Consider the following 22452-nt stretch of genomic DNA (forward strand, 5'->3'; position numbering starts at 1 on the left):
GAACCCTTTGCATATCAGTATTACAGTGATTCCCATTTGTAATTACTGTATATATCGTCACTGGTATTAACCCAACATTCAGTTAGTACCACTTTCTCTGAATGAAGGTTTTATCCTTTATTAAGCAATAAATGGATGAAAGCAGCAGTGACAGGGTGTCTTGCGTAGCGAGAGCAATATTATTAAAATTATCAACAGTGCAGTAAAAATCAGTCACACCTGACGCTAGGGACACTGATTACATAAAAGAAAGAGGCAAAATTGCAAGGCAGTCCGTGTTTATTTGACATCTTTAACTTCCTCTGAGAAATTCTCCCCTTTTTTCACATGGTCATTCTGTTGTATGTAAGCTTTGCCCTTTTAAGGGTAATAGAGACTCACCAGACGTGTGCTGAAATGCTCAACTGAGTGGCTCTGTGCTCTGAGCTGATGCGCAGCTTGGGATGTAGGCACTCCAGAACAGATAGTAATAATCCAGTGATGCCAACCCCTCTAACCCTGCGCCCCCTACAGGAGACTAGAAATTTCCCTACATAACTGAAAATACCCCAACATTCTGCGGCTATGATAATGAATAAATCTTTAGCTTATGTTTATATGCAATATCATGAATACTAATAAGCATAATGATCAAAACCTACCTTGTTAAATTACCCTACACTTGAAAATATTGCCCTGCTGTTTAAGATTTTGCCCGTATTACCCTACGCGTGGGGCAATTACCCTACAGTTGGCAACACTGTTATAGTGTGTCAGAAGAGCACAGAGAAAGAGTGGCCCCCCACTCTCTCTCTGACCGCCAGGTTCCACTTGCTAACGAATCTAAGGACAGATTGAGGTTGACTGATGAATAACTATAATATCCAGGGTGTTTGGCCTCCTTGACCTCGAAGGAATGACCACGCCAAATGGTCAGAATTGCGATCTGTAACCAGCGGCCCAGAACCAGACCCAAAGTACTTTTTTTTTTTATCTTTTATTAGAGAAAATGGGCAATATTTTACAATTTTAACAGAATTACATTCAGAATTTTATTCGATGAGAGTATTATCATATTTCTTGTAACAATACATAGACAGCTTAGATTCTACTCATCTTTTTATTTTATTTTAAGTATATTACATACTTGAATTTACCATATATACATACATATACCCATACCTAACACTGTATATACATACTATGATACTCATTTCACCTACTATGTATCTGTATATACTAGAATTCCAAGTAAATACGTGTAAAATGAGAATAAATGCCAAAGTACTCGGGTGATTATTGAAGTGTAATATTAGTGAATGCTTTGAATTCAAGCTTACAATCACGAGTAAAAATTATAGGTTGTCGGTAACAAATTAATGCAACAATTAAACCCTTGATATTTTCATTGATTCTAGATCGGAGCTGTATGCTATTGCACGATAACCAGAATGGACAAACAAAAGAAATGCGGTGATATTTTGTCATTTCTTATCCTATTCCAATCTACCTGCCTCTTTGTTCTATCACTTCCATTCCGTTGTCCAGACTGACCTTTCTAAGTCTGCCATTCTAATCTCATTATTATCACATAGAACGAGGAGGAGAGACAATAGAAAAAAATAAAGAGGAGCAGGTATGGATACTCATCTAAAGCCCAGTTATGGACTCTTGTCCTTAGTGAAACTTTGGTCACTTTTGTTTGAAAATATACCGTTATAGAGAGGCATTTCTTCCCACTGTGACATATGCACGCATGGCCAACAGTCATCTACCGAGATTTTTGTTTTTTGTTTTTTTGTTTTTTATTGTTTAGGTAATTGTGAAATATAACTTTAAAGCAAGATTTGGCATGGCCGCAAGACGAAATGACTTGGGGGTTTCAGATATCTACTGAATTTGGTGCTTTATGGGATACAGGTTTGGAATTTTGATTCTGGAACTGATCTAAGTTGGTTGGGGGAAGAAAATGAAGAATTTAAAGCGTGAATATTGGAATGAAGTGAAGTGGTAAAGAAATGCTTGATAAATAGTACTGGAACCGACGGTATCGGAGCAAAACAATTCTTATCACTTAATATGTTTCTCTCTGATGCGTAATTAGCGATGAAAGTAAGACGCATGCAAAATATGGGTCTAAAGGAGGAGGAAATGTTGAACCATGTACGTATATGTATATATATTCATTATATATAATGTGTACCCTGAAATGCATCATTTTCCCTTTTTGAAAAATGATTAGTATATATAAAGGTTTCGCTCTAGTTAGCATGTTCTACTTTCCCGGTGTGATCTAGCACAAAATAACCATTTCATGTCTGATATTTGATTTTTCTCATGCATTTTAATAAAGCTCCCAGGACTAACATGCAAGGTGCTCTTGTTTACCAGTTAGGATCTACTGTGGTCTAATTTCCAAGTCTCAAATATCCCAATAAAGTAAAGAGTAGAGATTTGGCCATGGAGAACTTTTGCTAGTCTCAAGTAAACATTGGACGAAACCTTTACCATATCTAAACTGATGAATTAAAGTTTTTAAAGAATAATTATTGAATAATCTTGGTTCAAAGGGGTTTATTGTGAATAACAAGCCAAATGACCATCTGAAACTGACAACCCTCATTGTCTATTTACGTATTCTGTTCTCACTTTACTTCGGTAGTGACTAGACCTGAAACTCAGGCGGTCAACTCGTTTCTTTACTCAGTGTCTGTCTTCTAGTCCAACATGGCGCAAGCTCATAGAGGTGCAGATGGTAGGTCTCAAAGTTATGTTTATATATTTTGTTTAGTTCGTGTTAGACGTGATTTCACGCGATCATGACCTGTAGGCATTATGCATTAGGCCTAACGAACAGAGGAATATTATACAATACAGGAGCCTGCAGCGATAGTATAGCAGAAGCCAAGTAGACCTATCCTGGTGAAATCTGTCTAGACATGTAATATATCGGTAGTTTCTCGCATGTTTATTGATTCAGCTACTTTCTCTCGTCAATCGTATTTCTCATTTCTGCCGTGTTTCTCGGATAAAAGTTCTGTGGGAACGTTCTCGGGAAGTTAATGACCTTTGGAAATAAAGAAATCGTTCAAACTCAATACTGGGTAATCCCTGCCTCCGCAGATAGCGCAAACAGTGATAATCTTAGTGCATTCAGTTCAGAAGCGCAATACTTGATTACATACTTATTTATATAGTGGGAAAATGGAATCTGAGGTTTATAGTAGTGCTTTCCGTAGGTTTATGGTTAATGAATATTCTTTGGACATCTGGTGAGAGTGACATAGGTTAATTTCTTTAAAGGCGACCTAACAATATCATGGACACCAAATTGTTCAACTTATTCGGCGTAAGTTCAAAGGTGGGGTTCATTTAATGAAATAAAACCAACGCTCTAACTATACTGCTACAGCTGTTTAATTTGATTGACCCAATAAGCAGAATCAAAACATTCTTTCAGACCATGCCGTAAACACGCTGACCTCAAGAATGGGAAAATTTAATAGTTGATGGTGTGATTTTAGTCTAAGCACGGTAGGTATACCTTCCTCTTTGAAATTTGAGTGTAATGAATCTTGTAAGGTGAATCAACAGAAAAGCTCCGTGGGACGCAGTTTTCAGTACTAGCCCCTCTGGGATGAACGGAAAAGAAAAAAAGAAGGCTTAATTTCTTTATTTCCGTAAATTTCTCAAATCATCTCGCCTTTAGCTACTTTGATCTATGCACCCGTTTCTATATTGTTCAAGAAACTCCATAAGTCTCTGTAGACTTGCCAAATGCTCTGAATAAAGAAAAGGGGGGAAAAGCGATGTAGAAGGAAAGATAGCACAAGGAGCGTGATTTGTAACACACAGAAAGAGCGTGTTGTGTCTAATATAAAGCGTGTTATACTTTCTCAAAATGACTAGTAATTTGCGTCAGCTATCCTGATAAGGAGGTAGTTTCTCACTGTTACACGGTTGCTAAGGTACCGTGTATTCGTCAGTTATCGTGGTAGACTGTAATAATGCGTATCCGTTACTTATCTGATACCCTATGCACTGTTCAACGTAACAAAAAGTTTTCATAGCATGGACTCGCTCTCTTGTAAGGCATGTTTTGGTTACTGGCAGCAATCATGTCTTGTTAATACGGAAATTAACTTTAATAGTAAAGGTATAATTTCATTGCATTACACAGCTGTCAGCTATTTACGAACATTATCCGCCGGGCTGTAATAGATAGTGAACTGCAGAATGGAAGTTAGTTATCAAAACGCATTATTTCTCTAGTGAATACAGTTGGCTTACAAGGGTTCTGTAAATAAATTTCTATGGATACATTAAGAACTCTCTTCTTATGGAACTATATTTAGATAACATCTGTACAGTCGAATGCAATTATGTAGTATACAATGCAACCATTCTAGTCAAAGTTTTAGCGCTGGTTAACTCTTAAGAAATCTAACACAAACCAGTTCGCCTATTTTCCTGCGAACCTTTTTTTTACAATGAAAAATGTTTAGCGACATCGGTAACGAATTTCATATGGTTCAGGATAACAGAAGTACTTAGTATTTTCCAACCTTTGTCCCTAGTTGGCAAAGGGTAGCCTAGATCGTTGGTAACTAGCAAAGATGTTTCGGCGATATCGCAGCTGGTGTTTCTCTCAAGCTCAAGTTGGATTACGAGAAAGATACTGGTGATGTGACCACTATGTCGAAGTTTCAGAATTAGTCTCATAACTCACCGTTTATACTGTGTATAAAAAAAAAAACTTTTAGATCAGTAAAATGAGTTTAAACATGTTTAAAACTTCCAATTGATTAGTTCAATATTAAAACTAAAACACTTTGTACATAGGTACAGGTTTATTTATTGCACAGTTTCGAGTATTTTTTGTTAAGCTCTCCTCAGGCTTTTAGCCTTGGTCGTGTTTTCTCATGAACCAGAAGTAAAGTTCTTTAACAGTGTCTTGTGTATCTTTAGTCTTCATATGTTCATGTTTTTAAGAATTCAGAAAATGGATTTTGACTTCCTCTATCTATGAATGATAGCTACCCTTATACCGTTACTCTCTCTCTCTCTCTCTCTCTCTCTCTCTCTCTCTCTCTCTCTCTCTCTCTCTCTCTCTCTCTCAGATAAAAGGAACTATTTTATCTTCGGTGTATTCAGTTAGTCAGATTCTTTCGTGTGACATGGAAAGAGGTAAGCTTGATTTGCGATAGTTTATGAATCTCTCTCTCTCTCTCTCTCTCTCTCTCTCTCTCTCTCTCTCTCTCTGATTTTAACATTTTTCTGTATGTGAAGCTGGCTTAGAAAGTTAAAAGCTACTGCCTACTAGGCTATGACTCCTCATTTCTTGCCATTTGCACGGTCTTCATAGAGTAGTGATTCTCACACTTCGAAATGTCTAAATTTTTAGGCGTGGAAAGAAAAAGGGGCACAATTTTGGCTTGGAAAAAGTCACATTAATTTACGGTGGCTGGTAATAAAGTCGCAGAGGAAAATTACAGTATTTCTCGGGGGGTCACTTATATTTTTTTTTTATTGACCGTCTTTTGTTTTCACGGTAATCACCAACGGTCTTGTACTAAACACGCCCTATAAAGATAGATACCTACCCGGTTAAAATCTTTGGAGTCACTTTCTAGGTGAGATTAATGTTTTTTTTGTGGGAGATGCGTTTTTTCCCTGCAGGAAAGGTGTTTTTTTCGCCTGTGGGGAGTTTTTTTTTTCTTCTGTGGGAGGTGTTTTTTCCCCTGTGGGAGAAGTGTTTTTTCCTGTGACAGGCGGTTTTTTTCCTCTGAAGTATTTTTCCTGGCAGGTCTTTTTTTTCCAGCGGTAGGGTTTTTTCCTGCGAAAGTTTTTTTTTTTTTTTTTTTTTTTTTCTGTGGCAAGATTTTTGTCTCCAAAGCACTCTTGTAGATTCACATCAACCGTGCATCCGATGTCTAGGCCAGTCCCTTGCGACGCTCCTGATTGGCTGTTGATAAGCCAATCACAGGGCTGGAAACTCTCGTAAGGGACTGGCCTAGCCAGACATCGGATGCACGGTTGATGTGAATCTACTATAGTAAATCTGTCACGTTACAAATGACTTTGATCTGCAGGTAATTTACCAGCTGCGTCTGACTTCAATCACGTTTCTAATATTATGAGCTACAGAGTCAAGGCCAAATGGCCTATATATAACAGCGAACTTGGTAGTTTTATTTTTTTTAACCAAATCATGTTTTTGCCCACGGGCAATAAACCAAGAAAGTTAAACTTTTATGGGATTTTAGACTTCTTCGGGTAAAATGATCGTTAATCTAAATTTTTAGAAATTACAAAGGAACAATAAGTATTTCTGCTCATTCAATATGACAGCTGAATACTTCGGCTATGTCGCCTTACCATAGGGTTATTATGATTAGTGTGTGTGTAGAGAGAGATATAGAGAGCAATTATTTTCTCAAACGCTGCTAAGTACCTCAAGATGTGAAAATCATGCACAATTCGAATGAAAATTGGGGGAAGGAATTATTACTGTATTAAATACCAGCCATTTATTGTAAAGTATTTCGGTTTATTTTCTTGGCAGTTGTACTCCACTTAGTTATCTTTCCTAGCAGTGATGACATTCTCTGTGAACAATCAAGTTCGTCTTCATTTTCTTTGTCACGTTGTGGGAACGCTTAAACATGGTCTTATCGGTTAAAAAAAAGGCTTACTCTAGTACTATACATCCAGTTTCTTAGAAACTGGCAGATGTTTATCAAATAATCATCATCTTCCAGAGAGACCAATCCCTCTGACTTGCGATGTGTAACTGCAGTATAGTACTTTTGAATTTATTCTAATTTGTTTTTGCTTTTTATCACAATACAGAGTTGCAGTTGGCGGTGCAGTTGGTGGCCATGACTGTGGTTTGGGCTGGGGGCTACCCTGACATAATCCCTACTGCTGGAGAAATTTGGCCACGGCCACAGGAAGTCAAGCAAGGACACACGTCAATGGTAGTAGACCCCTTAGATTTCAGGTAAGTCGGTTTGTAATGTCCATCCTCAATGTTATTTAGTTTCTTAGACTCATTACATTCTAGACCTATGTATCCCACAGTTTATTTACTACTTTCAATACAACATAATTTTTATATATACTTTTGAGAGTACAAACAGGTATTGTAGCAGTTTGTGTGTTAGCAATTTCCCCACAGCAATCCAGGAAAATAATCAATGCGTTAAGTATTTCGTAACTGGTTCAATGTGTTAGCACACGTGATCAGAACTTTCGTGTGTTTCACCTGAGTAAGTATGGGTATATTTGTTTAAATTGGCAGTGTGGCCATTTTATCCATTGCCGATGTCATTGCATGTTTCATATTTCATGTGAAAGGTGGTGGTTAATTAATATTGTCTGTGACACTCAGAGGGCAAATTACTGCGTTGTCAGAGGTGATGCCACTTGCGCGGGAAATTACAGGCGAAGGCTTTAAGTTCACTAAAACCTAGTCTTGCTTTTGTTTTTTGTTTGACTCTCCTTTTGTACTAACTCACTTTTATTCCTACACACACACACACACACAACACACACACACACACACACACACACACACACACACACACATATTATATATATAATAATTATATTATTTATATTATAAGATATATTATATATTAATATATATATATATATATATATATATATATATCTTATATTTATATATATATAATAATATATATATATATATATATATATATCTATATATATTTATTCTATAATATTATATATAATATTATATTATATTAATATATAATATATATATAAATTATATATAGATATATATATATATATATGTATCTAATGGATCATAAAAAAAGTTCAGTCCATCAGGTTCAGCTCTGAACATAATGAGTAGCTACTAAGGACGTTCCTCTTCAGATATGTTCAGCAAGTCGGCTGAACAATAGAGCAGAGACTTTCGTTGTTTCCCTCTTTAGTTTGCATTATTATTTCTATTTTAATTTGACAGATATGAAAAGATTTTTTCCTAAAGGTAAAAGAGTTGAGGCAGTAATGCAGAGATTAGACTATCTTTGTTAGGTGCAGAAATATGAGAGTCGAGGTAGCAGTGAACGTACAGTATTTTAACTTTTTAAAATATTTCATCGTAGATCTGGTGGCCGTAATTTTCAAAAGGAGCCCGTAACTTTTTGTTCTCCCGTTTTCATGAAGGTTCGTTGTTACTGACTATGACTGCGATATCCTACAGCAAGCGCTGGAGAGGTACCTTAAAATAATCGCAAACTATCCATCTAATGTACAGGTAAGTGTCTTCAAAAGTTAAATGCCCTTACTAATATAAACACTTTACTTTTGTGAACTTTTATCAGTGGGGTAGTACTACCTACCATTGAATGGTGTGCGTTTTTTTTTTTTTTTTTTTTTTTCGCCTTAATGTGAACATTTAAAAAAAAATGACAGGGTGGCTATAGTTTCCATGTAACTACTGCCCAAGCAGAGAAATGGCTCATTGTAGAAATACTGAAAAATTTTTCGACTAATTATGAATATAGTGTTTCGCACACCATAAAGTGGAAGACTAGCAAAACTTTAAGCTTGCCTTAAAACGGGTTCTGTATCTTTTGAAGACTTAGACCCTCAATGAATTCCCCAGTATGGTTTCATAACACTTCTGCTAAAAGTCCACTAAAGTCTAGTTTGTTGACAATACAACTTAAAATACTAAGCTTAATACGTACATATACTTTAGGTATGACTAGCTAGCTAGGAGATACCTAGGAATAGAACTTTATGAAAATCAAAAGCATTTATAGTTTTATAATGTACCCATGTATACATACACATTAAAATAAAATATATACAAATGTCCAGAGATAAAATCCCATGCCCCAAGCATGTGGTTCTCATACCCCAGCATTACAAGATGGTAACGCTGATTATTGTCCAGCCCCAGGGAGACGGAAAAGGTGGTAACTTGAAAAGCTGCTTGAATTCAGTCCAAGTCAGCTTGGTGTCCGCGTGCGAGGAGTATCCACATCAAGGGATGGAGGAGAGTTACGAAATAAAAGTAAGTTTTGGAAGCTGACGAATGCGCAAATGGTCTCTTAACCTCCCTTTTCATTTCCTCCTTATTCTTCACTTTTTTTTTACACTTCACCACATCTTTAACTCTTGCTTCTTCTTCCTCTTATGATTTTCCTCACTGGTACTAAGCTTCTCTTTGGTCTACATTTTCCTCACTGGTACTAAGCTTCTCTTTGGTCTACATTTTCCTCACTGGTACTAAGCTTCTCTTTGGTCTACATTTTCCTCACTGGTATTAAGTTTCTTTGGTTTACATTTTCCTTCGCTGGTACTAGCTTCTCTTGGCTACATTCTTCAATTTCCGCTGGTAATAAGCTTCTCTTTGGTCCTTACATTTTCCTCAAATGGTACTAGCTTCTCTTTTGGTCTACATTTTCCTCACTGGTACTAAGCTTCTCTTTGGTCTACATTTTCCTCACTGGTACTAAGCTTCTCTTTGGTCTACATTTTCCTCACTGGTACTAAGCTTGTCTAAGGTGCACATTTTCCTCACTGGTACTAAGCTTGTCTAAGGTGCACATTTTCCTCACTGGTACTAAGCTTGTCTAAGGTGCACATTTTCCTCACTGGTACTAAGCTTGTCTAAGGTGCACATTTTCCTCACTGGTATTAAGTCTTTGGTGTAATGCTTTGATCTGTATGATATGCAAATGCCTTCAGAGGCGGAAATGTTAATTTACTTATTCATGAAAGCGAAAATTTTACGTTAAAAGTAAATATCACTTAAGAGTTCCACAAATCTTGCTTATTACTTAACTCTTGCTTTTGTACCTCCTAACTCATTTCGGTTTCGGTAATATTTAGCATTTTACAGGCAAGGGAATTATCCCTACAATAATACGTAGCAATTTACAGGCGAGGGAATTATCCCTACAATAATACGTAGCAATTTACAGGCGAGGGATTATCCCTACTCGCATAACTTTTTTTTTATATCTCTCAGGTTAACAGCTCTGGCATTCGTAGCAATGCCATCATAGCCTCCCAAAGTATCTGGGGCATCCTGCGTGGCCTGGAGTCCTTCTCCCAGTTACTGGTTCCTGTCGGTTCTGTTTATACACTTGCTTCGACCACCATCAAGGATTATCCGAGATTCTGCTACAGGTAATTATCTTTCTCTTATTTAAAAAATACTTTTGAAATTTCATCTTACAATTCGATACATATGCAACAGGAACACTGCTGTAATTTTAATTTGTGACTGTTTTTGCTATCTTGTTAGCCCACAAAGCAGGAATAACAGACGAAAAAGATGGTATAAGGTTGTTTATAAAATCAAGGATAATAAAGAGATACTGATGAAATCTGATATGAGTAACTACAGAAAAATATTTACATTAAAATACAGGTTATTTGTAAAAAGTATAAGATATGATTTTTGTTAAATTCTAGTGCATTTAAGTGAACCTGGATAAAATTCTGAATGTAATTCTGTTAAAACTGTAAAATCTTTTATATTTTCTCTAATAAAAGATACATACATATGTAATTAATGTCAAAAAAGTCATATTTTTTTTTATAAATCAAGACTCAAATTTACCATGTATACATACATACACATTACCCACATACTGTATAATCATACCCACTACACGTGCATATATATCTGTATATATTAAAATTCCAGTTAACTACGTGTAAATTGAGAAAAAGGTTTTAATTCGGAGGGAATTCGTGACTGCTGTTACTTTTTCACTGCTGCAAGGTAGAATTACTGTAATAAAATAACTTGACTGAAGGCATATTGACCTCATTCCACGGTATAGGCAACTAAACTGTGGTAAGGGTTAATTTTGTTCCTCATAACTCTTAATCCATTTCGATATTCCGCTACAGCTTGTAGAGTTGAATAACATCCATTAGTCTAGTACGTAACTGAAATAGTGATTCATTTTGACGCGTTTCTGATGAAGTGAGTGATTTAATGACAGAACGAGTGAATTGGAATCCATTTTATATTTTAAGTGTCATGTGGCAATAGCCAAACTATTCGTGTAGCTTAGACCAATAGTTTGTTTGAGCCAAGAAAATTGTTGTATGAAGGGATGTAAACTTAGGACTTTAGATTCTTTTTGTGATGCTTTGAAGATATACGGACTACTTTGCCACTAAACATAAAAGGCCATAATGGATATGCCTCTAAAAGAGACAATTCAGATATCAAACACCACAGGGAAGACAAGGACAACCCGTTGTAAGTCCTGCCCGTTGTAAGGATTTACAACTATTAGAATTATTCTGTGGGCGTTTTTATATAAAAATCGCGTGTTAAGTGATTATAATATAATTCTTATTACCGTAGGATGGTAGTGCCGTCAGTGAACTTAACATGATGCAGTAAAAGCATTAGCTACTTAACGTTATTTGCAACGTATTTTTAGGCCCCTAACTGCAAACACTGTCTAAGCTTTTACTGTACCTCCGTTCATCTTCTCTTTATTTCATTTTACTTTCCACCCTCTCCTAACAATTTTTTTAAACATTATTTTCAGGGCTAAATGACATCAATAGGTATACCAGAGCTTGTCCTTTGGCCTGAATTTTGTATTCCCGTTTCCATCTATAATTCCTGTGTCGTTTTCAGGGGTCTGATGATAGATACGGCAAGGCATTACATTCCAGTCAGAAGGATCGAGGAGATGCTGGACCTTTTGGCCATGAATAAATTCAACGTCCTGCACTGGCATCTGGTGGACGACCAGAGCTTCCCTTACCAGAGCGAAAAGTTTCCAGATTTAAGGTGTCTTGAGTCGTATGATTTTTGCTTTTGATACTCTGTAGTCTTGGGATAATGTCCTGCTTTAATACGAAAGGTCTTTATTTCCTGTTGATATTTTGTAGTCTTGGGATAATATCCTGTTTAATATAAAAATTTTCCTATTTCCTAGTTGCTTTTGTTATATATTGACAATTAGTAAGTTCGATATAAAGATTTAATTTAGTTTATTTATTTGAATGAGTTATTTCAATTTTGATAAGGACATTCAGACGTCTGTAGGCTGGCGTGATATCTACTTTATGATAGAGCTGTAACTTTTAAATCCTTTTATATATTAACATAATTTAGTTTTATTTAGGTATCGGGCAATTTTATTGTTCCTTTTAGAACTGGGAAGGATTCAGTTTCTTAGCCTCATGCCACTGGAATTTCAAGCTAGGTTTGTGATTTAGAAAAACTTCTTGTGAAAGAGCTTTCAGAATAGTTTTGAAATTTTAAGTGTTTCATCTTGGAACTTTCAAATTCTTTTTGTATTGTGAAAGAATTCATCATTTTGATGTTTGGGAGTTGACTTTGGAGTTGACAGTGGTTAGGTATAGGAATGCCTAATAGTTTGAAGGTAATGATCATTGAGAGAGCCTTTTATTAGGCTTAATAGTTTAAAGGCTCCCATTGGCGCGATAAATTTATTTTTATATGGAAAAATTCCATAACCTAATCTTGACCTTAAAGGTTTACTAATCTAGATTTGCAATCTATCTCTTGCAATAAGTCCAATTTTAAGTCTACAGTGTGTCACCTAGTAACTTTGATTAAATTTTTAAATAATCTATCATATTGAATTTTCATCTTTCAGTGACAAAGGGTCTTATAGTAAAGCACATATTTATACGGCCAAAGATATAGCAGACGTTATAGAATACGCAAGAGTTCGTGGCATCCGCATCATACCCGAGTTTGATACCCCAGGTAAGAAGATTTTGGGTGATACCCCCAGGTAAGAGGACTAGGATGAATTTTATGATGAAGGTATGCAAATAACTTAATGAATACACAGAGCCTCCTATAATATTGCACCTGATGATAAAGTACATAAGGCATGATCCGATCTCCGGCCCCATGGCCAAAACGATCTTTCATAACTTTGGACGATCGGAAAGCTGGGGGGAGAGTAAAATGGCCTTTGCTGATGTACAGTCCTGTTCAAGTGCAGGATTGTCATCAGTTTATCATTTTAGTTTCATTTCTCATTTTTCCATCATTCAGCGCTGAATGATCTTATAGGTCCCAGCGCTTGGGCTATGCCCTAAATTCCATAATCCATCCATCCATGATCCGATCTCCAGTTTACTCGACTCTTGCAAGATTTTCCCCTTATGCATAAGTTGTAAACATTATATTCCTAACTTGACCTGTAATTAATACTCTTAATCAAACCGCCTATATTCAGTACTCGTATAAATTGAACCTTTCCAAATAACACTTCCTAAAGTCTACGCTCAAATAGAGCCTTGTTTCAATAACGAACATTAAAATAAATAAGCTATATTTTGATAGGTAATTTTTCTGTACTGTTTTAACATGCACATTATTTTTAACTGGACGCGAAACTCCTTTTACAGACCTTTTTAGGCTCTTCCATACACCTTTCCTGATCCCAACAACATCATCGAAGTTTGTAGGCTTACTCCCCCGAGTAAGCGGAAATGAATTATATATATTTTATAGCTCGCTGAATCTCGACAAGTGCATGTGAATGTTATTGATTATTTTCCAAAATGGGAAATTTCAGGTTTTTTACACTTAAATTTTCTGATTTATTTCTGATTTTGTTGAAGCATGGTAGTCTGGTATCTTTACTAATAAGACTTTCTTTATTTTTTCATTTACTTTTTTAAGTTTAAAAGCCTAGAATATACTTGCTCGGCTACATTAGTATTGTTTTTCTCTCGTTAACCCTTAAAAGCGTTTAGTTTTATTTTGACAAACTTAAGTATCGGTTAAAATTTTCCCTTAAAAAAAATTACTGCTTACAATAACTAAATATGCTGCGATGTTCATCTTTATAAGGTGTTATCGAATGGTAGCGCTAAAAAAAACTGCTTTTAATAACTGAATATGCTGCGATGCCCACCTTTATAAGGTGGCGTTATCGAATGGTAGCGCTAAGAAGTTTGCGATAACATTCTCGGCTTCTCGGTGGAAGCCATGGTTACCGAGTTTATTTATCTAAAATATTTTATTTCGACAGAGCACATGAAGTCCTGGGGTCCGGGACAGCCGAATCTTCTCACCCCATGTTACGCGTAAGTTTTTTTTTTTTATTATGGGGCGGGGGGGTGGGAGGGGGCAAGACCAAGTTAAAAGGTTCATCACAAAGACTTCAGCTTTTGGAGGAGTTTTTACATTAGTCCTCCAAAAACAATAGTCCGTAATTCTATCCACTCCCTTGACCTTAGTTCAGTAGAAATTCTCTACAGTATAGGACTCTTATAAAACAAAACCAATATAATGTAATGGATTTAGCAAACGGCAATTGGAAGATTTAAAAAAAAATGTTTTAACTTAAACTGCTAACGGGCTATTTAAGGGACAAAATATCAGGTGCAGTGGACAGTTTAAGGTATAAACTTAAAAACTCCTGTTAATTCAAATTTTCTAAACTAGTAATTAATTCGTAAATTGACTAGTTTATTGGTACGTTACATGTAATTTAACTTTATAGCTTATTTGATCATATTCGTAAGTTTTTCGTGCAAAGGACTTTGGTAATGTTTTAGATTTATAAGTTATTTTTTTTTTCTAATACTTAACAATTCCAGGGATGACAAACCCGACGGCACGTACGGTCCAATAGATCCGACCAACGAGCAGAACTACGAATTCCTGAAGTCGTTCCTCACCGAAGTAGATTCTCGTTTTCCAGACAACCACATCCATTTGGGCGGAGACGCTGCACTGGCCGGCTCCAAGTGCTGGTTGGTTATATATAAAAAAAAATAAAAGAAAAATTATTACATTTGATTGAAGCGTGCTCAGTTGCGTGCTTGACTTTTGATTCGAAATCTCTCTCGTTATCTGTAATAAGGTTAAATTTTTTTATGATTAAGTGTCGGGAGAAAATTGTCAGAAACTTTCCTGTCTGTTATTTCGTGATAAATTTTTTTTTGAAGAGATTGCCGTCAATATAAATTATTTGATAATCTCTTCGTTAGTTTTCTAAGTGTTTGGTAAATTTTAAGTGTGAATTCTCTCTTAAATTTTGAACGTATAATAATATACGTATAATAATGTATGTATAATAAATTTTACTTTTTTTTACACTTTCGTCTAAATTGTCACTCTATGCATTTGTACATTACTAGCGTGAAAATTTACCCTCGCATATATATATATATATATATATATATATATATATATATTTATATATAATATGTATATATATACATATATATCTATATATATGTAGGTATATATTATATAGGTATATATGTATATATGCATATATGTAAATATGTAATGTGTATATGTCATGTGTATATGTATGTGTCTCTGCATATGTTATGTGTGTATAATATGTATATATTTGTATATATATTGTATATATTGTATATAGATGTATACATATGTAATATATTCTGTAATATATATGTATATATATGTATATATATGTTATATATATGTATATATATTATAATTGTATATATATTAATAATATATAATAATATAATATAATATAATATAAATATATATCTATATATATATATATAATATAATAATATATAATAATATATAATATATATAATATATATAATTTTTAATCTTTTTTATAGGAGGAGCAACCCAAACATTACAAAATTTATGGAGAAGCTTGGAATATCAGAAAAGTACAATAAACTGAGGGCGTTATACACAAAGAGGCTCTTTGATATAGTCTGGGAGTTACCCAATACAGACGGGTAAGTAAATTCGTTATAAATCTATATAAGCAAAAAGTATTATATATATAATTTATGTATTATATAATAACTATATATATTGTATGTATTCTTTTATTTTTTATTTATTTTTTTTTTTAACAAACTGTGAAATATTAATTTATGTTTTACGGTCTGCTTCAGGAGTTAGAGCCGGTGCCAGCAAAAGCTTAAACGTAAAAATAATTTTAATACAAAATTCTTAAACACAAAATTTTAATATCGAATTTACTTTACCTTTGGAACAAACTACGGGTGAAGGAGAATGCTGAAGAATGTCCAGCTAGCCAATTGTCACAGCCTTCCCAATCATTTCTCACTGTAGAGAAGTTTAGAGATTCTAATCCCCGAACCTGAATTCGTCCATAATATGTAGAGAATTATTTATATCAGTTTACAGAAGAATGGGCAAGTATAGATTGTTTAGCCATGGGTGTCTTAAAAACTCGGGTCAGTAAATTGGTCAAGGGATATCCTCTTATCAGTTATGAGTCTCTCTGGGTGTAAGTTATTCCCATTTTCTTATTGAATTCGATATATGGTATACTTTTACAGTATCGTGTAGAGGTATCTAGCTAGGCGTAGTAAGAGTATACCAGTAGTTGTGCCCTGAAACCAGTCTCTTCACAGGTGATGTCACATATGGCGGGTAGATGGATGTATCCAGCGCATAGTTACACAAAGTGAGAGTAGACGCGCACTTGTGGTAGTCTCCTTTTTTTTTTTTTTTTTTTGTGCAATTTGACTGATGCTTTTGTTTGCGTTCGCGCAAGGCTGTAGTATGGACACTTATAACAGTAGACTAGTGGGAAGGCTATAGTCTGTTTAAACGAGCGCGCGCTTTTGCCTACATGGCACTTGAGGACTCTTCCTCCACCCATCTAGGCCTAATTATCCTTTATATGTAAAGACAACCGTTTCATAAGCCAGAAGATTCACTGATTGGGGCATTGGACTGAAACCACGGCCATAAAAAGGGAACAAAGTACGTACTAGAGCTTACACTTTCTTCTCTCGCTTCTGTGCAATGAGACAGTCTTTGCCTGTGTTCGTATGTATGCGTTCATCCATTCTATAACAGACTTCCTCTTATAAGTTGATTGGGACGAACTTGGGGCTAAAACACGATGCAGACCAAATTCATAATGATCTCTCTTAATGGTAATGGGTGTTTATAGGCCTAATGATATTTAAACCTATTGCATATTTAAGTCGGTACTCATTTTTTTTAAGTGGTTTGTTATGAACAAATCTATGCAATGTATTAAGACTTTTCACCCTATACTGTTAAATGAAGGGACAAGCTGAGCTAAATTTAGTAAAGTGCTGGGATACGCGATACCTGTGTAATTCGGTACAGGTGTTTTAGTACAAGTGTTTTTATTATCTACGTAATCTGTATATATAGTGTATATATAGTGTGTATATGTGTATATGTGTACATATGTATATATATATATATATATATATATATATATATATAGATATATGCATACATTTTATTATATATAGTATGTTATGATATATGTAATATGTATATGTATGTATGTATGTATATGTATGTATATATATATAATATGTATATGTATATGTGTATGTATTATATTATGTTATATATGTATGTTAATATATATATATATATATTATACAACATACATTAATAATACATACATACATACATACATCAACAATAATACATACAGTAACATACATACATACATATATTAATATATATATAATAAAGGGGTAAAATTATATATATATACGTATAATATATATATATATATATATATATAGTATATATATATATATATATATATATATATATATACATGACTGGTAAAAATGTTTCTGCAACAACAGAATTCCATCCAATAAAAGGAGCCCATAAAAACACCAAAATTTAGAGACAAAGTACTATATTTCAGAGACTGCTGTCTCCCTCTTCAGGTAGATGAACGAGAAGAGTTTACAGAAAAGGTGGTATTTATACCAAGAGGTCCATCCACAGGCAAGCCAATTTAGGTCACCCCCACTGATAATCTTCCTTTAATCTTCTTAAGCGTTGGTTGAATGAAAATCTTGTCGATCGTATCTGAAATCCATGCTCCTTTTGAGACTATCATTACCTGCCTCTTTTTTTATTAAGGCCGATTCCATCATTTGACACTTGTACCGACAGTTGCTGCTATAAATTACACGTGACAAATTCCAGTTTATTCTATGGTATGTTCATTTATATGGTTGACAACAGAACTCGGCTATTTTCAACCATATAAATCAACATAACCATAGAATAAACTGGAATTTGTCACGTGTAATTTATAGCAGCAACTGCCGGTACAAGAGTCAAATGATGGAATCGGCCTTAATAAAAGAGGCAGGTAATGATCATCTCAAAAGGAGCATGGATTTCAGATACGATCGACAAGATTTTCATTCAACCAACACTTAAGAGGGTTAAAGGAAGATTATCAGTGGGGGTGACCTAAATTGGCTTGCCTGTGGATGGACCTCTTGGTATAAATACCACCTTTTCTGTAAACTCTTCTCGTTCATCTACCTGAAGAGGGAGACAGCAGTCTCTGAAATATAGTACTGTTCTCTCTATATTTTGGTGTTTTTATGGGCTCCTTTTATTAGATGGAATTCTGTTGTTGCAGAATATTTTTATCAGTCATGTATATATGTGTATATATGTATATATATGTGTATATGTATATATATGTATATATGTATATATATAAATAGACATGCTTTATACCAAGGAAAACTGAAGTTTCATAGATGTTCGTAACTACATACTTAAAAGGTTCCTCGTGTGGGAAGAAGTCTTCGACAGAGGAATCGACCTCCCTGATAATGTCATAGTACAGGTCTGGATCCTACATTACCTCGATGTTTGGAAGCGCAGTCTGCAACAGGTAAGGATGAAGCTTTATACTTTCCACATCTATCTTTTATTTGTTTACATGGTTTTATTTTTTACTTGAAATCTTCCGATTTCTCTTCTGTTTATTATCTTGTCTTCTATTTTTTTGTTATAACGGCGTAGTTATTGATCAATTAACAATATCTTGCGTTACATGCCTTATTTTCCTTATATTTCTCTCCCTGAAAGCCTTGGAAATAATGATTTAGAAATATATGAATAACTGAAAAATTTATTTTCACTTGTTGACGATTTAAAATGAGCGAACATACACAATGGAACAAGCCGTATTGTGTTACTAATTGTCAGAATTGCCTTTGTTCTTACTTTGTAATACGTAGTAAGATTCAACTTGAAACTGAAAATAATCCCATGCTCGTTGGCTTCACAATAGTGCCAAAATAAAATTTGCAGAACAAAAAGGCGGGAAATAATAAGTTTATGCACAAGAATCAATATATAAAGATACCGCCCGTAATAGTTATATTTTTTATTTTTAGCCAGGTTACGCAAAGGGTTGTGTGAGCAATATTATATAAAAGAAAAAAAGTGGTCCTCGTAACTGACGGGAAGTGATAAGATCTTTTGATGGATAAACTTATCTTTTATGGAGCAGGTGTGGTTGGAGGGGGGGGGGGCATGTAGCAGCTGGATGCTCAGCTGTTACAGGTAGCAGATGTTAAAAAGGTTAACTGTAGGTGATCCATCAAAGACCCCAGCAGTTGTGTGACAGGTAGATCTCTTGAGGCAGGTCGATCTCTTTAGACCTTGGATCTCTTGAGGCAGGTCGATCTCTTGAGCCAGGGAGCATTGTAATGAGAACCATACGTACTACCTTCGACTTTTAAGAAATGTATCTGTAGTAATTCAGCGACTGAATGCAGCCTTCCTCCTTTTCCTTTTATGCAAACACCCGAAGTTGTCTAGTTGCCACCTTCAAAGGATATAGACTCTAGCTCGTATTTGAACTGTGTGGGCTCACTATGGGTCCATCAGTGGAGCTGAAATGACTTTAAAAACAGGAAGGTCATCAGGGGTAACTCTAACTTCCCAGTTGGATCTGTCCCTGGTCCTGGGAGTTTTGACAAACTTTTCCATGCACCCCTTAGGGAAGTGTCTAGAGTGTCTGCGAAGGCAGTCTTTATACTGGTGTTTATATATCGCAGACATGTTTGAGAGATTCTTTACATTATATCACAGGTCCTATGCTAGGGTTAGGCTGTCGTGAGGGCTCATTTGCAGCAAAGACCCGGATAGCAAATACCCATACCAGAGGACCTCATTCTATCCAGCGAGGGCCATCAGATTATCTCTTCCAAACGGTTCCTCTCCACAGGGCAACGTGGTCAGGGGGTGCGAATAACATTGTTAGGTATTGGCTTAGCTATATGATTTTGAAGGCCTCTGTAATCTAATGGCATGTCATTTATAATTTCAGAATGTCTGTCGCTAATAACCGGTCTCAAACATGCTGTGTACTTTCCTGCAAATGTTTCCACTTAAACTGCTTGTTTTAGAGAATTGTCAAAAATATTGGCCTATTTTTCCATAGCTATTAATTTGTTTGTCCCTGATAATGATGCTATTCTTGCAGCATTCTTTTCATTCTTATTGCCTTGTAATAGACTTAATTACAAATTATTTTATTAGTGATATAAGTAGACCTTGTTATATTTATCATTAATAAATTAAATGCTCTTATTATTTTGCTGTTAGATTTTGTCATCAGTATTTCGTTATTAATATTGCATGTGCTTTTCAGTTTTAGAACTATTGTCATGGGTAGACTTATAATCAGCATTGCAAATTACAGATAACCTCAGTTGGTTTCCAAACGATAATGTCCTCATGTTGGTACCTGAGTGATACCATCGGGCACAACTGGCGAAGATACTATGCATGTGACCCAAGGGATTTTGAAGGTAAGCAATGATGTTATTTGGTAGGATGGTGTTGATAGTTCTTTAGTAACAGACTTTTTCGTTGGGTCGCCTCAGTGTGATTTTAAGAAAATGACTAATGCTGGTGACATCTTTTGAATTGGTAGTAACTGTACATGTTTGACTGAGGGGTTGGATCGTGCTATAGCGGTGATGGCCAGTATTTTGGCTATTGGCCCAAAGAACACTTTGGCCATAGAAAAGAATGTTAGGCAAATCAGCTCCCTGCCTTAACCACTATCTGAACTTTGGGTCTGAGCAACCTTCTGTTTCATAGTTCCCTGGTCTTCATTGTAATCTGCAAGACTTGCATAAATTCAGAGGCTTAAGGGGGTTAAGTTTGATCGTATTCATATGGAAATTGTAGCATTTCCATAAGCAAAACAAACTGAAGACTAAAAATCGCTGATTGCTTTCATATAAATTCTTAATTTCTTGAAGGGACCCCAGAACAAAAGGAGCTTGTCCTTGGAGGCGAGGCTTGTGTATGGGGCGAACATGTAGACGCTACAAACATAATCCCTACAGCCTGGCCTAACGCTTGTGCTGTTGGGGAAAGACTCTGGAGTTCGACGGAGCATACCAGCGACCCAGAGGATGCAGCCCCAAGATTAGAAGAGCATCGCTGTAGACTCTTACGAAGGGGCTACGGCGTGAGTCCAATTTTCTCGTCCTATTGTGACGCCGATACCAGTTTCTGAATCTGTCCTTTTTTCACGATGTAAGTTTTAAATTTTTAAAAGATCTAATGAAATTATTTAATCTCTCGCTTGAAATTGTTATCACAGTTGCTTACCTGTCATTTTCAAGTCTGTCATATGTCTTTTAATGCAGTAATGTGTTTTACGAAGTCAATGAATGTAGTTTGTTCATAGCATTTTTAGTTTATTAAATATAAAAACCAAATTTGACGATCCATTTGTTTTACTATTGCCATTGAAGAGGCGATTCCTGACACTTGATGCTGACCCCTTTGATGAATTGAGCGTTAGGCCTATAGCCTACAGATGGTTTTCTCGATTCCATGCACTTGACCTTTCTCCAGAGTTCCAGACTCATTTTTTTACTTCTTTAACAATGTACAATGTCTGCATTGAATGTAACACTAGATACACATTAAAATAAAGTAGGCAAGGTTACCCCAGCCAAATGGCTGTAAAGCAGGCTACTGTTGCAGTGGTTACCGGGACACTTTGATTTAGCTTAAATGCTTTGTCAACAAAAACTTTTCAACTTTTCAAAGGTGGTTTGCAACGCTTTACCAATTGCTCCATTTTACTGAAGGACTCTAGGTTATGGTGACTGAAAGGGTAATCTATTTACGCAACTACAGACGTTACATATCTCAATATGCAGCAAGGATTTGCAATATAGTACTACATTTAAGTCTTAACTGGTTTTGTGATTCATGGAAGAAATTCGTTTAAGGTGGAAAATGTCTGTTGAAGCAGTGGTGTTTGGTATGTTTCTGTGTAACTCTGTCAAAATATTGCGTTTTTAAACCTGATGCGTCAAATTCTGTACCACGACTACAGTTCACGGACATTTTTTGGTGGGACATGGCACACTCGTGCAGCAGGAAACTTTAATTTGGCGAGCAAGTAAGTGTTTTGAAAATCCTTCAGTTTGACAGCAAAAAAATTGCAACTACTTGAACAACATTCTGCTTATCAATTATTACTGTAATGGCACTGGTATTTCTCGCAGCAAACCTCCCCCCCCCCCCCCAACACACACGCTTAACATCAATTACTACAGTAATTGCACTGTTATTTCTCGCCCCCCCCCCCCAACAACACTAATTGTTCGTAGAAAGTTCCCACCCTTCAGTCC

At 35.5% G+C, this 22452-nt stretch overlaps 1 protein-coding gene across 2 annotated transcripts; it reads left to right on the plus strand.

Annotated features, from left to right (window-relative positions):
- Nucleotides 1-2634: 2634 nt before the first annotated feature.
- On the plus strand, nt 2635-21533 carry LOC135213563 (beta-hexosaminidase subunit alpha-like). Of its 2 annotated transcripts, none has more exons than XM_064247535.1 (13): nt 2635-2734; nt 6832-6982; nt 8179-8269; nt 8915-9034; nt 9995-10155; nt 11636-11791; nt 12627-12739; nt 14022-14076; nt 14593-14748; nt 15604-15729; nt 18560-18671; nt 20493-20601; nt 21061-21533. In XM_064247535.1, the coding sequence occupies exons 1-13, from the start codon at nt 2707-2709 to the stop codon at nt 21318-21320; spliced, it is 1638 nt and encodes a 545-aa protein (XP_064103605.1). In that variant the 5' UTR covers nt 2635-2706; the 3' UTR covers nt 21321-21533. The 2 variants fall into 2 exon arrangements, with proteins under 2 accessions (XP_064103605.1, XP_064103614.1); XM_064247544.1 differs by lacking the exon at nt 2635-2734 and adding an exon at nt 5142-5166.
- The last annotated feature ends 919 nt before the right edge of the window (nt 21534-22452 follow it).

Source organism: Macrobrachium nipponense, chromosome 19 (genome assembly GCF_015104395.2).
Source record: "Macrobrachium nipponense isolate FS-2020 chromosome 19, ASM1510439v2, whole genome shotgun sequence".
NCBI lineage: Eukaryota > Metazoa > Arthropoda > Malacostraca > Decapoda > Palaemonidae > Macrobrachium > Macrobrachium nipponense.